Consider the following 17,620-nt stretch of genomic DNA (forward strand, 5'->3'; position numbering starts at 1 on the left):
TAAAGTAAAACAGCAGTTTTGCGTTATTGTAAATATTAAAAAAAATCTCCGTAAACCGAAGTTGCTACCGACTTTATTTCAGTGTAGTGACATATTTCCAGCTGAAATGGAATATTGAATAGAGGGCGGGGTTTTATTTTTGTGCTCCTCCTCTTTGTCTCTCACTCATAGCAGTCTAACTGTTGGAGGGGCGTGTTTAAGGATATTCTGTGCAAGCCGTCAAAATGACGTCATCAGCGAACAAATGCCATTCCAGAGAGGAAGTAAATGTTCAGGTTTTGATTAAAGATTACCAAGACAAATGATTTTTTTCAGCGGATTAACTCGCCCTGATTAATTGTTCGCATCAAGACTAGCAGTGTGCGCTTGTAAAGTAAATAAAGTCAAATTTGATTTCATGTGGACTTGAAGTCACCTTGAGGTCCCCTTGGAAGTTTGCTACTGCCCCCTAGTGGGCCCCAGACCCCTGGTGGAGAATTACTAATCTACATCCCTTTGAATATAATCTTTTGAGCGAAAGACCAGGACAAAATGCTGACATACAATTCTAGATTTAAAAGCAGATTCCAGCAATAAAGAAAGAAAGAAATTGTATAACAGCAAAATATCTAAATGTATGAACTGTCATTCTTTGAGGGTTACCATTTCATTCAGTTGCTGTGTGATGTCTATGTTTACATTGACTCTCTGATGTTTAATTGCTACACGGCTGGAAGTACAAGCTCTGAACATTGAGTATGGTTGTATGAGGCTGGGAATGATCAGTTTAAAGATGATGGCTGCTTTGTATGGCGCTCTCTGCTTATGGCTTTAGCTGGTATTCGCTGTAATTCTTTGCAATCCTGTGGATCGAATACAGCTGTCACTTAGATGTTTAGATATGTGATGCACTTGCAAAAACACACTTATAACGCCTCATGCTGAAACAAGTCAGAGTTCAGTGTGAAGGTAATTTTATGAACAAACCTCTACTGTCTTTGAAAACGCATGGCTATGAAAATAAATAGCAGATTGTGCATATTGAGACTGAGAATGTTTTACATTCCTTCTTCTTTCTTGCCAAACCGGATATGGTTGGTTATTAAATCAACAAAGGGATCAAGAGATTTCTGATTAGGATTGTATGATTCAGCAGCAAAGTTGATATGTCACTTTCCATTGTAAACCGGTCTGTATTTACACAGAAACTCCTCTGTTGCAGTTCCCATTATGCCGTTTGATCTCATTCTTTCTGTTTAGGAATATTACACAATGTCATTCAGGATTAGGTGGGGTTACAGCACACATTATTACTGAGGATTATTGTAACATTATTGAAGTGTAGTGTAAATGAACAAGCTGCAGAAATGAAGAAGGCTGTAAGAAATCGCGTTTCACGCTTTCTCCTGAGCATCGTATGTGAAAACAAATCTATTTAATGTGACAACATCAGAGCAGAAATTGGCAGATATATATCGCTCTGTGTTTACAGTGAGCACAGGCCTGCCTCACATGCCAGAGATGGCCATCTAAACTGGAAGCTCTTGTGTCCCACACATTTTCTTTGGCCTCAGCAGTCAGAGATATCCGATATATGTTTAGCTCCTTTAGACTCATCCTTGGCATCAGTTTGCTTCTCACAGTAACAGAGAAGTAAAGCCCATGCTACACTGACCCAGTTTAGGCAGGGCTACATTTACAAACACTAGAAATACTATAATTCATTCAAACGGTTTGCTTTAAACTTTTTTTTTTTTTTTTTAATGTGGAATATGTAGACTGTTACTGCGAATCTTGACTAACTGGTTTAGTGGGGTGGCTTAAACGATAAGAAGTCAGGCTGTTAACTCAAAAACTGTGGGTTCAATCCAAAATAATGGTGATGCTAATCTATTTCATTATCGTTTTTAAACTTTTGGTTTGGTCCTCATCTCTGTAACTGACAGAGACATAATGAACCTTTAATTTCGTCACAATCTGTTTTCACTTTATTCACTGGATTGGTTAATATGTTTCAGTGCAGTTCAAGATTTTGGTCTGCGTTTGTATGATATGATTACTAATGTGGTTTGAAATATAGGGCCCGAGGAAATACTTGGTCACACTTTATATTACAGTGTTCATTTTACTGTGTATTTACATAAGTAATGAATAATACTAATGGACTACATGCACTTGCTGTGTAATTATTTTGTAGAGCTGACTGTTATTATATTAATTATAGTAACATGCTTATATGAGACGCTGGCACTGTAAAATTAATTGTTTAAAAAAGGTATTTTTGTGCTATAACACAGTAGCAACAGAACTGACGTGGTGTGGGATGCCATTAGTTCATCATATTGATCTCATTCTTTAACTTAAGAGTGATTTTTTTAATAAATTTGAGTGCATTAAAATTAGGGGTGCTCCGATCACGATCGGCCGATCGTTATGCGTATCTCGTCAGTAAAGCCGGTTATTTAATCAGCGGTTAATTCCATCAGGTGCGTGATTTCACATAGAGCAGCTGTTACTACACAGAGCCATTGTTAATGGAGAAGATGCGCAAATCCACTTCATTTTCAGTGTTTATTGGCGCATCTTCTCTATTAACAACGGCTCTGTGTAGTAACCGCTGCTCTATGTGAAATCACGCACCTGATGGAATTAACCGCTGATTAGAGAACTGGCTTTACTGACTAGATGCGCATTAACGATCGGCCGATCGTGATCGGAGCACCCCTAATTAAAATTATATTCCAATTATATTCTTTTCAACTTTCTGTTTATCAAAGAAGCTTAAAAAAGTATCACTGTTTTCAATATTGATAATAATAAGAAACATTTCCTGAGCACCACATAAGTATATAACAGAATGGTTAAATGAATCTAAAAGGATCTAAATGAATAATATGATATTATTAAATTAATTTTGTAACGCATGAATCTTTGTAATGTCCACAGTTAAAACACTGGATAATATTTGTCTGTAATGAGTTGACAAATAAGCAAAGTAAAATGATTAATATTGTGTGTGCAATCTACTACTGTATGCACTTTTGGGATTTCGGGGTACTACTGCATTTTATCTGACTAATTGAATTTTGTTCCTGTGTTACAACTCTTCAAATAAAACAAAGGATGATGTAAAATCTGCAGGCAGCTTGTAATGGCTGCTTCATCCCTCCGTCTCAGACGTGTCCAGCTGTGCACTACTTGATGCAGTCATCCCAAACTCCAAGGAGACATATTGTATCAGAATGGCCTTGCTAAATTGGGTAGTTATTGCTGTGATGTTTTTTATCAAGAGACCTGGCTTTGGTCTAGTGATTTAATGGCTTTTTAATTTGTTGTAGAGATAATACCCTTAGATGGCATAAATAGCAATTTGATGTATTTAAAGACTTCTGTCAAATTTAGACAAGCAAATATTGCTGCATTTAGTGTATTCCGGCTTCCAGTATGTGTTTCAATGTACTTCAAATACCAATACCCTTAAAGGTAAAGGGATTCTGTTTGTTTGAAGCATTTTTAGCTTAAAAGTAAAAATTGTATGTGTGAATCTCGAATGAAAGAAAGACTTGTGACTTGTCTCTATATACCTCATACTACTTCATGCATTTTACTAGATCACTGAGTTTTTAAATTAGTTTTAATTCATCCAACCACAAGTATATTGTTTAATGCTGCTCATGTGTATGGAAATAGAGGGAGAAGGGTTCATATGGTAAAGCAGCCAGGTTTGCCACTGGCATTCTCCTGTTGTCATGGCAGAAAAAGGGATTGTCGTTGGGTGGGTCTGTGCTTCCCTGGCTCCGTCTGCAGCAATCTGTCTTCACAGTAAGGTGAATGTGTAGAGAGTGCTGTCACTGGAAACAAAGTGTCCTTGATAAGCAAACCTATAGGATGCAGCGCTACAAACAGGCTTGTGGGAACTCCCCTGAGCATCGAGTCCTTTGTGTTTATAGTCAGTGAGGATTGTGTGCCACAGCGCTGCTGAACCTGGGAATACCAAAACATTCATTTGCAATGCAAGCATGAAGATCAGCAGCTGTGTTATTGGGGATAATTTATAATGTGTTGTTCATTATTTTCCATCAGGACTGGATGTGCTTTAAAAAAGCAAAGAGATGCAAATGCACTGTTCTGAGGAAAGTTTTTTTTTTTTTTTTTATTTGTCAATCTGCGCACGTTATTCTAGTAGATTTTCCTGAAATGTAGTTCTTCTGCACCCATATTGAAATTCTGTCTGATGAAAATGCATTGAGAATAATTTTCATGTTGTGTCCAATAATTGAAAAAAAAAGTGTAAAAGGGCAAAGAAATTGGCAATTGCAAAACATTTTCGAGTTCAACCCTTTATCAGTTCCAATTCCCGAGAAATGGCTGATATTATTAATCTATACTTCACTGTAAAAATTGCTTTTCAAAGTTGTAAAAAATTGGAGTTTGCTAGCACTATTTCAGTCATTCTACTTCAGAATTTCATGGTTAACTCAGTTTCTTTATAAAATGTGCCAGCAACATATGGGAAAAAATCTTTCTGGTGTAGTAAAAAAAAAATACAAAAAGGAAATTGCACTTTTTAATCTAAAGGGTTTTAAACCACTGCAATAAGCTATTATCATACCTTCAGGTTAGTGCTAGACAATGGAAAAATGATAGATATTCTTCGATAACCGCTATAGGGCAGATATGTCATGCATCCCTGTTTACAGTCTCTGTCAATACATTTCCAGTTCCATGTTGCTTTTTAGAAATATTTCATGTTATACAGAGTTTTTTTTACTTCATGAATGCAATGGATGTGTGACACTGAAGGATGTTGAATGGCTTATTTGATAAGCTTATGCCAGTGATCATTCACGATCGATTGACTGCTTGTACATTGCTGATAGGCTGCTTTTAACATCAGGTTGTTGGCCCTGGGTAAATAGTAGATCCGTTTTTTCTTTCATGCCAGCTTGCTTTTGTTAACATTAGTAGTAAGTCAGCTGCGTGTGTGTGTGTGTGTGACTGGTCTTAGACAGATGGGTAGCAAGGTCAGATTTGATATGTTGGCAGGCTGGCCCACAGCCCGTCTGCTCCTGCTGCCCTGTTTAAATTTGATCTGTGTGAAGCAGCGCTCGCAGACCCAACTAACATTGGCGAGCTCTGTCTCAATCAGCGTCTATGCAAAACTTCAGGTAAAGATTAAAGCTTTCCCAATACATTTCCTATTTATAAGGCAAGTTGCTTTTGGATTGAAGCTGCTGAAATCCATAAGGGAGCAATTTACTCAATAAAGCCATCATGTTTAATAAAAGCCATTTGACAAGTTATCTGTATGCAAATCAAACCCACACACTAAATTAAACAAGCTTCAGTCTGCAGTCTATTATTCTGCCATTATTGCTCTGACTTTGTCCTCTGTTGTTTGGTTTTTGCTCTTTGTTGCTGTTCCGGTGCCTTACTTGATCTTTGGATTATAGACTCCCAATGTAAACATATAAAATGTAGTCCTCTAATTCAACCGATATATGCCACTATGAAAGATCTGCATTGTGCTTATGGTGAAAGACTTATCCTTATGACTTCAGACACAATGCCACCTTTATCAATAATTGACAGGGTTGCTGGCAGCGTAATAAAAACCAGCGCATGGTCAAGAGACATGTGGTGAGAGATGCTGGTGTAATTGTAAGAGCTGCTCGGAGCTACATGCACAAATAGCAAACCGATGTGGTTAAAAGGAAGATGCATATGAGGCCGTTATCACAGAGGAACTGATTATGACAGTTAAATGAGCAACATGAGTGTTTAATTGATTTATAGGAGATACTGGGCTCATGTGCTGTCTGTGATTGCTGAATTTATATGAGATCTTGCCTTACATGGAAAGTTCTACTGCACATGAGTGCATGGAGTATTTTATTGGGATTAACGAGCATGTTTAGTGATAAAAGAGGAGTTACATTGTTGCTTTTCTTTTATGAGGTGTGTCAGGCTCTCTTGCTCAAATAATAGACCAGGATATCCTAGAACCATTCACTTAACTGTCAATTTTCAAGCATCAAGCAAGCAGATTGCATTTGGAATTGGCAGCAGACTTTGTGCTGGCATAAAATCAGTGAATTTGGCCATAAATCCAGAGTGCTTCTGTCCTCCAGTAATGCACAGGCTTTGTGCTTTAAATCTCCTGGGATATAGACCCCTTTATCTGTCTTCTGATTGAAGGAGAAAACCACAGTTTAAAGCCATATTAGAGCATTGACATATTTATATATTCATATATTGTGTATTTTATATGGTATAATTCAACATTTTTATTTATTTACTTATTTTTTTGTGAAATAAATAAATACAGGTTTATTTAGCAAGGATACACTGAACTGATAAAAAGTGTCAGTAAAGGCTTTTCCCTTATTACTAAAGATTTCTGTTTCAAAAAAATGTCATCTTATTATAAAAATGTTAATGATATTTTACAATACTGCTGTTCTTACTGTATTTTTGACCTAATACATTTGTGAACATAAGATACTTATTTGAGAAACAGTAATGTGGTTGTATATAAGTGTTTTCAATTGATTAAAACATTTAACTAATTAATTACTATTTTAATCATAAATATATGTTCACATTGAATGTAGAATCACTGTAAAAACTGTATATTTTAAATATTAGTTTAATGCCATTTTTCATGAAATAACATGAAAGAAGGCAAATATCACCAATTTCAACACTGATACTGATGCCTCTGCGAAATATATTTTTCAAGATTAAATTAATAATTGTAGCCATTCAACATTATTGTAAAACTTGTGGTATCATTTGTATCATTTAATAGGCCTAGACTGTTAACAGAACATTACAAAATGTTTTAATTATGTTTAAATAATTTAAATGTATTTTACATTAGGTTTAGCCTACTTAAAGCAATCTTCACATAAACACATTATAATAATTGTCACTTGTCTCTGTCAATATCAGCTCTCTCTGTTTGAAGACGTGTCAAAACATTTTCAACTTAATTTTTTTTAATATTTTGTTGAGTATCCTTTTCAGGCAATGACTGTCTTAAGCCTGGAGCTCATGGATATTACCAGAGACTGGGTTAATTCCTTTGTGATGCTTTGCCAGGCCTTTACTTCAGCTGACATCAGTTGTTGTTTGTTTGTGGGTCTTTCTGCCTTTAACTTTATCTTCAGCAAGTGAAATGCATGCTCAGTCGAGTTGAGATCAGGAGATTGATTTGACCACTGCAGAGAATAATCCAGTTTTTTACCTACGAAAACTTTTGGGTTGCTTTTGCTGTGTGTTTTGGGTCATCGTCCATTTGTACTATGAAGCGCCGCTCATTCAGCTTTGCTCAATTTGACTGAATCTCTTGGCAGCCTGTATAGTCCTCCACAGTTCAGAATTCTTCTGGCTACGTTTGTCCTCTGTCACGTCATCACTAAACACCATTCACCCAGTGCCACTGGAAGCCATGCATGCTCATCCCATCTCACCGCTCCACCATGTTTCACAGATGATGTTCAGTGCTTTTGATCATGAGCTGTTCCAAACCTTCTCCAAATCTTGTTTTCTTCCCATCATTCTGGTACAGGTTGATCTTAAAGGGGTCATATGAAATTGCTAAAAAGAACATTATTTTATGTATTTGGTGTAATGCAGTGTGTTTATGCGTTTTAATATTAAAAAACACATTATTTCCATTTAATGGACATTATTGTTGCTCATTTATGCCCCGCCTTTCTGAAACACATAGATTTTTACAAAGCTCATCGTTCTAAAAAAGCAAGCTATAAGCTTATTGGCCAGCTATCCAGTGCATTGTGATTGGTCAAATGCCTCAAGCATGTGACGGAAATGTTACACCCCTTAGCATACTGTAAAGCAGTCTCCCACCACGGCAAGACAAAAACAAAAAAAAAAACCATTACAAACAAGGCATTTGTTGCATCCAGTGGGGACATAATTTCTGATTATAATGACTTATACTGTATTTTTAAGCATTGCATTTCATTGCATATCACACTGCGTAAACATAAAACCATGTCTGCATTTGTGATCGGTGAAACGACAAACAACAATTGCTGTTCTACACTGCTCAAAATTGCGTTTCAATCATCCATGACAAATTATTTCTATATAAAAAATGTACTTACAGGCTGTGAGTCAGAAGCGCCAGACTGTCTTTACAAAGTATGAACTGCCCCACTTTATAGAAACAGCCGTTTTGCCAGAGATGCATTGTAGGCTACTGGTTCAGGACTCATCCTCCATAAAATCTGAATATTTGGGTTAAACTGTTCTGGAACAGTGTTCTTAATACAACTTAACCACTGAGTTCTTGTTGTAGCCTTTTTTGGAAGACCAAACAAAGCAGTTTCGCTTTCACAACAAAACACACAGCGTCTCAACATGGCGGGGGAAACAGTGAGATTAAAAGTTACGCCTTCTTTCTTTGCAAGAACATTTGGGCGGCGTTATGCAAATCTTCCCACATAGTGACGTAATATGTTGGGGGCATGTTAGACTGAGCCATTTTAGGTAGGAGTGGTTGACTCTTAACTTTTATAAGGAATATCCCTTTGGATTTGAGACTTTAGGCTATGGGCTATTCCTTAATTATTTCAATCAACTCCGCAGGTAAAAGGCCTGGAGTTGATTCTAAATGTATCATTTGCATTTGGAAGCTGTTTTGAAGTCTAACGTTTGTCTGATTCATGTGGTCTTTTGACCACATGAATCAGACAAACGTTAGACTTCAAAACCAAATCAAATCCATCAGAGAGATAGCAGGAACATTAGCAGAGGCCAAATCAACACACACGTATTCCAGAAAATCACTGGCGGTGACTAATCACAGGACACATTATGTGTATTTTCTGGAATTTTATGTGAAAGAGGTTTTGACAGTGACATGTCTACCTCCTGGAGAGTGTTCTTCTTTGGCTGGACGCTGTGAAAGGGTTTTTCTTTATCATGGAGAGGATCCTCTGATCATCCACCACTGTTGTCCTCCATGGACGTCCAGGCCATTTTATGTTGCTGAGCTCATTCTTCATTTCTCAGAATGGACCAAACTGTTGATTTGGCCTCTTCTAATGTTCCTGCTATCTCTCTGTTGGATTTGTTTTGTTTTTGAAGTCTAACAATTGTGTGTTTCACCTGCATGGAGAGCTCATTTGACAGCATTATGAGGGTTCAGCTTCCAAATGCAAATGGCACACTTACTGTAGAATCAACTCCAGACCTTTCACCTGCTGAGTTTATGAAGAAATTAAATAATTAAGGAATAGCCCACGTTTGTCTATGAAACAACTGGTGAGTCAATTGTCCAGTTACTTATGGTCGCTTGAAAAAGTGGGGAGATACATATTACAGAGCTGTAATTTCTTAACCTTTCCTCCAATTGTTATGAACTGAATCCCAAATTAAAGCCCAGAGTGTGCACGTTAAGCCCATATTCATTCTATAACTGTGACCTAAATATGGTTTGGTCAACAGCTAAAAGAAATCAAATTTGGGCCTGGGTCTAAATATATATCTGCCTAACTTTATATATAAACAGTTGTTCCTCCATAACTACCTGTCTGATGTTTTAGATTAAAAATATTATTATATTAGTGTTTTTATTGTTTCTTAGTAGTTTATTTTTTGTGCAGTGTTTAAAACCATTAGTTTAAAGTGGTTTCAGTTGATGGGGTTTTGTGGGGTTCATATTATAAGATAAGCATTTCTGTCTACCATTCTACTGATAGTGGCTCTTTTTGTGGGACCCTACTTGCATAATCTCATAAATAATACAGCTTGGCTCTCGCTCGTGAAATGTCATATCGTTTTGAGTTCACCCTGACAGGGACTTTCTCATGGCCGCCACAGTAGACCTGTGGAAGAGCGTCTCCATGGTGACTAGAAGTTCCCCAGAGAGTGCCACTTTCTTCGTGTGCCACGGGGAGGCCCTGAGCTGGGGTCAAACACTTCACATCGTCCTAATCAGCTCAAGTATTTCACATTGCTGTCACTGGGGGGAGGGCAGCACGATTGTGATTCTTGCTCTCTGGATCAGTTTGCATTAGGTACATTTGTAGTGATAACTATAAATCACATATGTAAAATATCAAATCTGGCTTCATGACAGTGCCAAATGCAGTGACAATCATATGACATTCCTCTGCGTTTGGCCTCTGGCCTCTCATGCTATAGAACTGCTTCCAGAGGGCTGGCTCACTTCACTTCAATGAAGGAAATTGGGTGAATGTGAGCAGTTCACAGGGTTACACTTTTTTTCTTCTTGAAATGTGATGCTACTGGATAAAATTACACGATTTCTAAGTGTTCACCTTACCCTTCATGAACTATATTTAATGTAAGAAATATAGATAAATTGTTTGTATGCTTGCATATTTATGTCTGTCTATCTATCTATCTATCTATCTATCTATCTATCTATCTATCTATCTGTCTGTCTGTTAGGAGTGGGTGATAAGACAAAATCTTAATATCATGATATGAGTAGTTTTATTTTGCAGTAACAATTTAAATCACAGTATGGTTATTTTGCTTTAAATAAGGTTTTTATAATATCAGAATCTCTGATTCCATAGGAATTTTGTATTTCTACCATGTACTAATAGTGTCAATATCACAAAAACTAATACTAGCCTAAATATAAAAAAAGTTCACTGAACACAAGTAAACAGTCAGTGATTAAATATGAAACAAGGACAAAAAAACTATGGTAGAACAAATAAATAATAAATGCTACATTGTATAATCAAAAGTTTAAAACACTTTTGAAGAGCAGTAAGAGATGATATCTTTTGTTGGTTGATTTAACATGAATGACAGACAGCGGGAATTTTGCACTGCTATCACTTTAAGAGCTGCCTGGATCCAAAATACTGTTACATGTGTTATCTTTCTAAGTTGTTTGCTTTCACTTTAGACCTAAATTACTGTCTTTATGATTATACTTGCAAAGACAGGCATTTTGACACATACAAGTGTGTATATTTAACCGTTCAAGGCCAAAAATGCATGCAGCAAAAATAACTCCATTTTGTTCTCCTGCAATCTACAGTATGAGCGGTCTTCACGTGCATGCACCTCTCTGACAGTGCTCAGAAACAGTATCTTAGACAGCAGGCACATATAGTAAAATGAGTTCTCTTTCACTGTGGATTAAATTTCAATGGCTTAAAATCACTCGTTTTTTTAAACTGCAGTGCTTGATAAAATATGTGCAAATAATACGTTTTCGTGTCGAAGATGTAGCACAGCAATGTCACTTGAGCGTGTAGCCGCGATAAAGAGAATAGTCCTTAAATCTCTACTGATTGGCAGATTTCTAATTTACTGGTTAATTGGGTCCGACGTTTTATCACCCTCCCCTTCTTCTTTCTTTCATACTTTTAAAAATATAACACTTCATATCTCAAGAAGAGGGTTAAGTGCAACCTCCTGAACCATTTTACAATCGCAGAAAAAAGGTACAAAGCTGCCACTGGATACCCTAAAGCACAAAAGCTAAAAGTAAATAATATGTACACTTAAGGTACTAATATGTTACATTTAAGGGTAAATGAGGTAGTAATATAGTTTACCCTAGTGACAGCTATGTATTGTATCATTTCCCTTGTAACTAGCCTGTTGGTGGACAATTTAGTGAGAGTGCAACACTAGAGGACATGATTGAGACCAAGCTTGGTTGTTACCCCCATTTCTGGTGATTTATTGTGATGGGCTAAATCAACTGACTGTTACACTAAAGAGATTTAACAGTATGTAAGAGATCATGTTACTGAATGAAAGAGTTGTTTTGAGGCTTTAAGAGTAATGTGAAAAGCATGGACATTCAGCTACCTAGTTTGAAAGATGTCTTACTACAGCACATTAGGTAATCTGTGGGGAACAAATGTTATACTAACACTGAGAGCATTTGTTGTGATTGCTTTTGGAGCCTTCAGTAATAAAAGGCTTTCTGACTCGTGCTGGAATGGAGAAACTGCAGCCAGCTACACTATTTATAGCACAGTCTTCTGTCGGTATAGCTGTGGTCTCACAATACAAGAGTTTAATTTTTTTTTCTTGTCCACTATTTGACTGTTGTTTGACTAATTAACCCAAAACGGTTTGTTTAGAGAGCACATTGTTCTTGTGAGATGACATTAGGTCACATCTGTTTCATTTTTAGAGCACTAAAATAAGCTTTTTTCCTTCTGCAGGATGATAACGATGGGATCCCGTGGTCAGAGGAGAGAGTGGTCCGCCGGGTGCTCTACCTCTCACTTAAAGAGTTTAAGACTGCTCAGAAGAGCAAAGTGGAGAATGGCACTGGAATAGTTAATGGTGAGTATACATCCTTTCTAGAGCAGTTCTTCTGCGATCTTGTCTACAGAAGGATACTGACCTTTAGAACAGCTGCAGCAAAGATCTCACTCTTGTGACCCTCAACATCTGACGCTGCTGCATTCAGCTGCTGTTCTGAACCACTTTTAGAGAATGATTTGCTGACAATATCATAACTTAAAACCGACGCTAGAATGAGTTTTAAGATGTCACTACATGGCACTGAGACTGAGCTCATGAATATTAATTAACTTCATATTGACATTGCCGGGTAATCTTTCTAGCACATCCAAGCGTATTAGCTAATTCATTTTGATAAGCCAAGGCTTCACCTTGGTCATATTTATAAATGTATATTCTGTTCCCCTGGTAAAAAGTAAATATACAAAGGTGTATTTTACATACATTTATTTCATGCCTGGTAAACTACAACTACATTTATATATTTATGTACTTAATAAAAATATGCTGCAGTTGTACTTTTAGTATACTAAACTGCTAAATCAGAACAACTAATTTTGTACTTAATGTGCTTTAATTGTGTGGAAGGAGTGCTGAAGTCTGTCTAAAGATAAACTGAAGTATATTTGATTGTGATAAAGTGGAGGAACTATTGCAAGAATACTTCAGGTATACTTAAAAAATGTTGTATTTAAAGACAATTATTCAACGATCATCCTTCTGTCTACTAAAAATCTCTGAAATGTGCAGTTTGATTTGGTATTTTGAAGGTGCATTGGTATTTGATGAATTATTTTAGCTCAGACGCTGAGATCATGAGGGAGCTGTGACACTCAGTGAGGCGCATGGCACTGTGGGACTTTTCTTTATTTCCTCAGCATCTCAGTGGTCCATTAGGAGTATTATTGATCTGCCATGATTGCATTGAAAATGTGTGAGCAAAGTAAATAATGCCCTCTCTGTATGGGTTTCATGTGCCGGGGCTGTGAAGCACTCTCACTGCTCTCAAATCACTGCACTTTAATGGGGTAGACTCGGTGACCTGCCTGTGGATGGTGCAGTGCATCATCTCAGAGAATGTCAAGGGCATGAACAGAACACGTCACGAGCTCTCCGCTTTATTGTGCATTCAGAAACTAACACTTAAAGATTCCTTAGGAATTGCTTCATAATCATAAGCACTGCATTGCTTTCATTGCATTCGGAGATTCTTTCACATTCTCTGTAATTAAAAGGCATCAGGCAGAATTCTAACAATTGCAATGTGTGGCGCATTAGCCTGTGCTGTTAGTAACTTCATTCTGATTTACAGGGTTCTGCTGAAGTTCACTTCACTTGAGAATTTATTTCCAATGCCCTGGAACATCATCAAACACAGACATACTTGTGTCAATAAATAAATAAGTAATAAAGTAATTAATTTCTCTGGCTCTCTCTCTATACAGAATATTGTGTGTTTTGAAATGTCTATTTAAATATATTTTAAATGGTTTTGTTTTATTTATAAGTCTATTTGTGGTCTAACTCCATTTTATTTGTCAAAGGTATGCTACAATCTACATTCAGACGATCTGTTATATTTTAAAGTCCTTCGGGTTCGAACAGAGCTAGGGAAAAAGGGTTTTGGATTTAATGCTACTTTTGCTTGGAATAATCTACAAAGCATTCTAAAGCTGACAGTGTTTCCATCATTACATGATTTTAAGCTACTTTTAATGTGCAGTGTGTTTTATCCTTTGGTGGATTGTTGTTGTGATCTTTGATTTGTGTTTTGTATTATGATGTAAACTATGTTATTTGTTGCTGCATTCTTGGCCAGGTCACTCTTGCAAAAAGAGATGTTAATCTTAATGAGTTTTAACCTGGTTAAATAAAGAAATGAGAATGAATGAGATATTTGATTGATGTAAATAATATATACTTAAAGAGATAGTTCACACAAAAAGGAAAATTCTGTCATTCAAGTGTCCCTATTATGGGTAATTCAAGGTTAATATTTTGGTTTTGGGAGTCCCAACAACACGTTGACGTGTGCATGCAAGTTGACATCAGTGATTCATAAAATTCATAAAAAATCTCATAGATTCATAAAATGACAATTGAACCCCTGATGTCACATGGACTGTTCGAATGATGTCCCTACTATTTTTCTGTGCATTGATTGTGGTAGTACCCTTGCTGTCTCTGGAGGGTCAGAGAGCTCTCGGATTTCATCAAAAATATCTTAATTTGTGTTGTGAAGATAAACAAAGGACTTGCATGTTTGGAAAAATATGAATGTTTTGTATGTATATATATAATTATTATAATTATTATTATTTATTAATGTTTGGCCCCAAACTAGTAAAACATTACTGTATTTAAAACATTTATTTTAGTAGATATTATGTGTGCCAGGATCATGGGCCTGTTTTTTGTGTTTTGCTCCTGATTTGTTCCTGGTTTTCCATTAGGTCTTGTTCCTGTCCTCGTTTAGTTTAATTAATCATCCCATTCACCTATGTGTTCCTAATTATCCTGTGTATTTAGCCCCAGTCTGTGCAGTCTGTTTTTCGGTTCTGAATGTCGTTTTGCTACATGTTTCCTCCTGTGGATTATCAGAGTCAGTTCTGTGTAAAATCCCTTATTTCCTCGTTCCTTGTTCCTATCACTAGGCAAGATGACAGAAGAACTCACCAACAACAGTTTAAATTGTGTATTTTCCTCCGTTTTGTTTCTTGCTTTTTGTTTCCATAGTGTTTCCCTTATGGATCCCCTCTCCCACCCTGAATACATCCTTCTGCTGGAGCAGGGGGAAAAATCGTTGAAGGTTATACCAGACTGTTTCTGGCTATAGCCCATCTCGCCACTTACCCGGGCGACGTGCTCTGTGCGTACTATGACGCCTGCCTGAACCCTGCATGCAGAGCACCTTTGTGGAGTGGACACTCCTGGGAACAGGCGTGAAACAGATATCCATTTCTTGCCAGTGTCCACTCCACAAAGGCGGCAAATTCCAATAAAGGGCCATCCTCGGACGACGGCACTCTGCATGCAGAGTTGAGGCTGGTGCCATAGAACGCACAGAGCGGCAGTACCACTCCCAACCCAGAGCCCAGCCCACCATCGCCCCGATGCGCTCCGCGCCTGCCTAAGCCCACCGCTGACGGAGAGTCGGACACGGCCGCAACTGACGAGCCATCACTGGATGGAGTGACGTGCTGAGGAGTGCTGCAGAGCCAGAGCCACTGATGAAGTCAGTCAAGGTGTGTGAACACCTGCCGCGAGGGAGAAACCCACAGATGGTGTGTTAATGCAGAGAGGAGCTCTGCCCCCTGTACCCCGTCTGAGGGTGAGCTGAGTATTTGCCAAAACGAAGAGGAGAGGGCTCCAGCCCAGCCCCCAAATCCAGTCCAGAGCGCCCTCCAGTGCCTGCTCCGAGAAAGCGCCCACAGGTTTCCGCTCCTCCAGGGCGCCATCCTGTTCCCATGTTCAGCCTAAAGGGGGCTCCCGATCCAGAATTTAACCCGAATGCCCAGAGACTCACAAATGTCCATCCTCCCACCCACTACTGCCTCCTCTGCTGTCATCTGCTTGCCCTTAGTCAACCATCTACACGGTGCAAGCTCCACGGGACTACCAAACTCCAGCATCGCCTTGGCTGGAGTTTCCCTTGACTTCGCCTTCAGCCTCCGAGGCCTGGACTCCACCTCGGCCTGTTGACCCGTTAGCTCCACCATTGCTCCTAGCTCCCTCCTCTCTGCCGTGGCGACTCCCTCCTCTTCACCAGCTCCGCAGAGATCACTCGTTCCTCCAGCTCTGCTTGGTCTGGCATCGAACAGCCTCGGGGACTCCACTTCTCTGGCTTTGCCTCAACCCTTCGTCCCTCTGGCTCCGTCAGGTTCTTTCATCCCCTCGGCTCCACCTCAGTCCTTTGTCGCTCCGGCTCCACTGCGGCCCTCCAGTTCCTCCATGTTGCCCTGGCTCATTGGCTCTCTGTCTCCACCTCCGGCTGCTTCACCACCTGCTCAACTGCCATTGTTCGGCACCCAGGAGTTGGCTGACATTCCTCCTCCATGGCTCCTCTCTCCGTCGACTCCACCGTGGGCCGTCATTATAGCTGTGGCCTGGGTCTAGCTGGACTCCTCCTGTCTCCTCCCTGGCTCCTCCCTCCTTAGTTCCCACCCGTTTCTCCCCCTCTGTAGTTTTCTACGGTGCAAGGATGCGCCTTCTGGTAGGAGGGCGATATGTCAGGATTATGGACCTGTTTTTGTTGTGTTTTGCCCCTGTCTTTGTTCCTGGTTTTCCATTTGGTCTTGTCCCTGTCCTCCTTTACTTTAGTTAGTCATCCCATTCACCTGTGTCTTCCCAATTATCCTGTGTATTTAGCCCCAGTCTCTGCAGTGTGTGTTTGTTGGTTCTGAACATCGTTGTACTACGTGTTTCCTCCTGTGGATTATTAAAGACAGTTCTGTGTGTAATCCCTCGTTCCTCGCTCCTAACAGTATGCAAGTGAAACAATGTGTTGCAGGTTATTTTTTTATTAAGTACATACATGTAAATGTATTTGCAGTAAACTTGGCATTAAATAATTTTATTTCAAATAGATTTTAATATATTTATTTTTTACTATGGCGTATAGAGCCATTTTTATTTTCAATTTTGTATGATGGTGAAGATAGACAATAACTCATGCACGTTATATTTTTAGTTAAAAGACTAAATGTTTATTTTTGGCCATTTAACATGACTGAGACCTCAGATAAATGTAACAGGACACTGGAGGCATTGTGGTTTTCCCTACTTCCTGTCAGTTCATTTTTAAGTGTGCTCTCAGTCTAGTGTGTCCACTTGTGTTTTTTTGGCTTAATGATTAGAAAAATCCTGTTTCAAGGTTCTTCATTTCAGAGGTCTTGAAGAGTTGCTGTGTGTGCTATATGCCGATTAGATTATTTTTCACATGTGAACATATCAATGTCTTAGCAATGTAATTTGCTAATGTAAAATTTCGTCTGTATTTATGTGTATATTGCTATTGCTTAAACTTGAACCACACCTTCTTTTCCCAGGCTCCTTTGCAAATGGTCATTTGAATGGTTCGGGGGCTAAAGCTGGGCTGTTTGCTGGAAACTGTAAGTCAGACCGGACACAACATGCAGTTCAGAGCAAAGACTGCAGCCATGAGTACTCAATAGAGGGACCTGTCAGAAAGAAGTGAGTGTAATAAGACTTTTCTGTGTGAGATTTCCAGCACAGTGTATTTTGTGTTAAAGTATGTAATTAAAAATTACTGCATGGATAAAATGCAGTTTCATGGATGAATATATCATACTTAAATTACAGGTAGGTGGGAAAATAACAGATCTGTAACTATAGT

At 38.5% G+C, this 17,620-nt stretch overlaps 1 protein-coding gene across 1 annotated transcript in view; it reads left to right on the forward strand.

Annotated features, from left to right (window-relative positions):
• Positions 1-17,620, forward strand: part of LOC127975059 (protein Jumonji) — a 42,951-nt gene that overhangs the window by 1,852 nt on the left and 23,479 nt on the right. Inside the window, exons 2-3 of the mRNA XM_052578820.1 lie at positions 12,180-12,303; positions 17,313-17,457. Coding sequence (XP_052434780.1) covers positions 12,180-12,303; positions 17,313-17,457 — 269 coding nt within the window. The remainder of the gene's footprint in view (positions 1-12,179; positions 12,304-17,312; positions 17,458-17,620) is intronic.

This window comes from Carassius gibelio, chromosome B16 (assembly GCF_023724105.1).
Source record: "Carassius gibelio isolate Cgi1373 ecotype wild population from Czech Republic chromosome B16, carGib1.2-hapl.c, whole genome shotgun sequence".
Lineage (NCBI taxonomy): Eukaryota > Metazoa > Chordata > Actinopteri > Cypriniformes > Cyprinidae > Carassius > Carassius gibelio.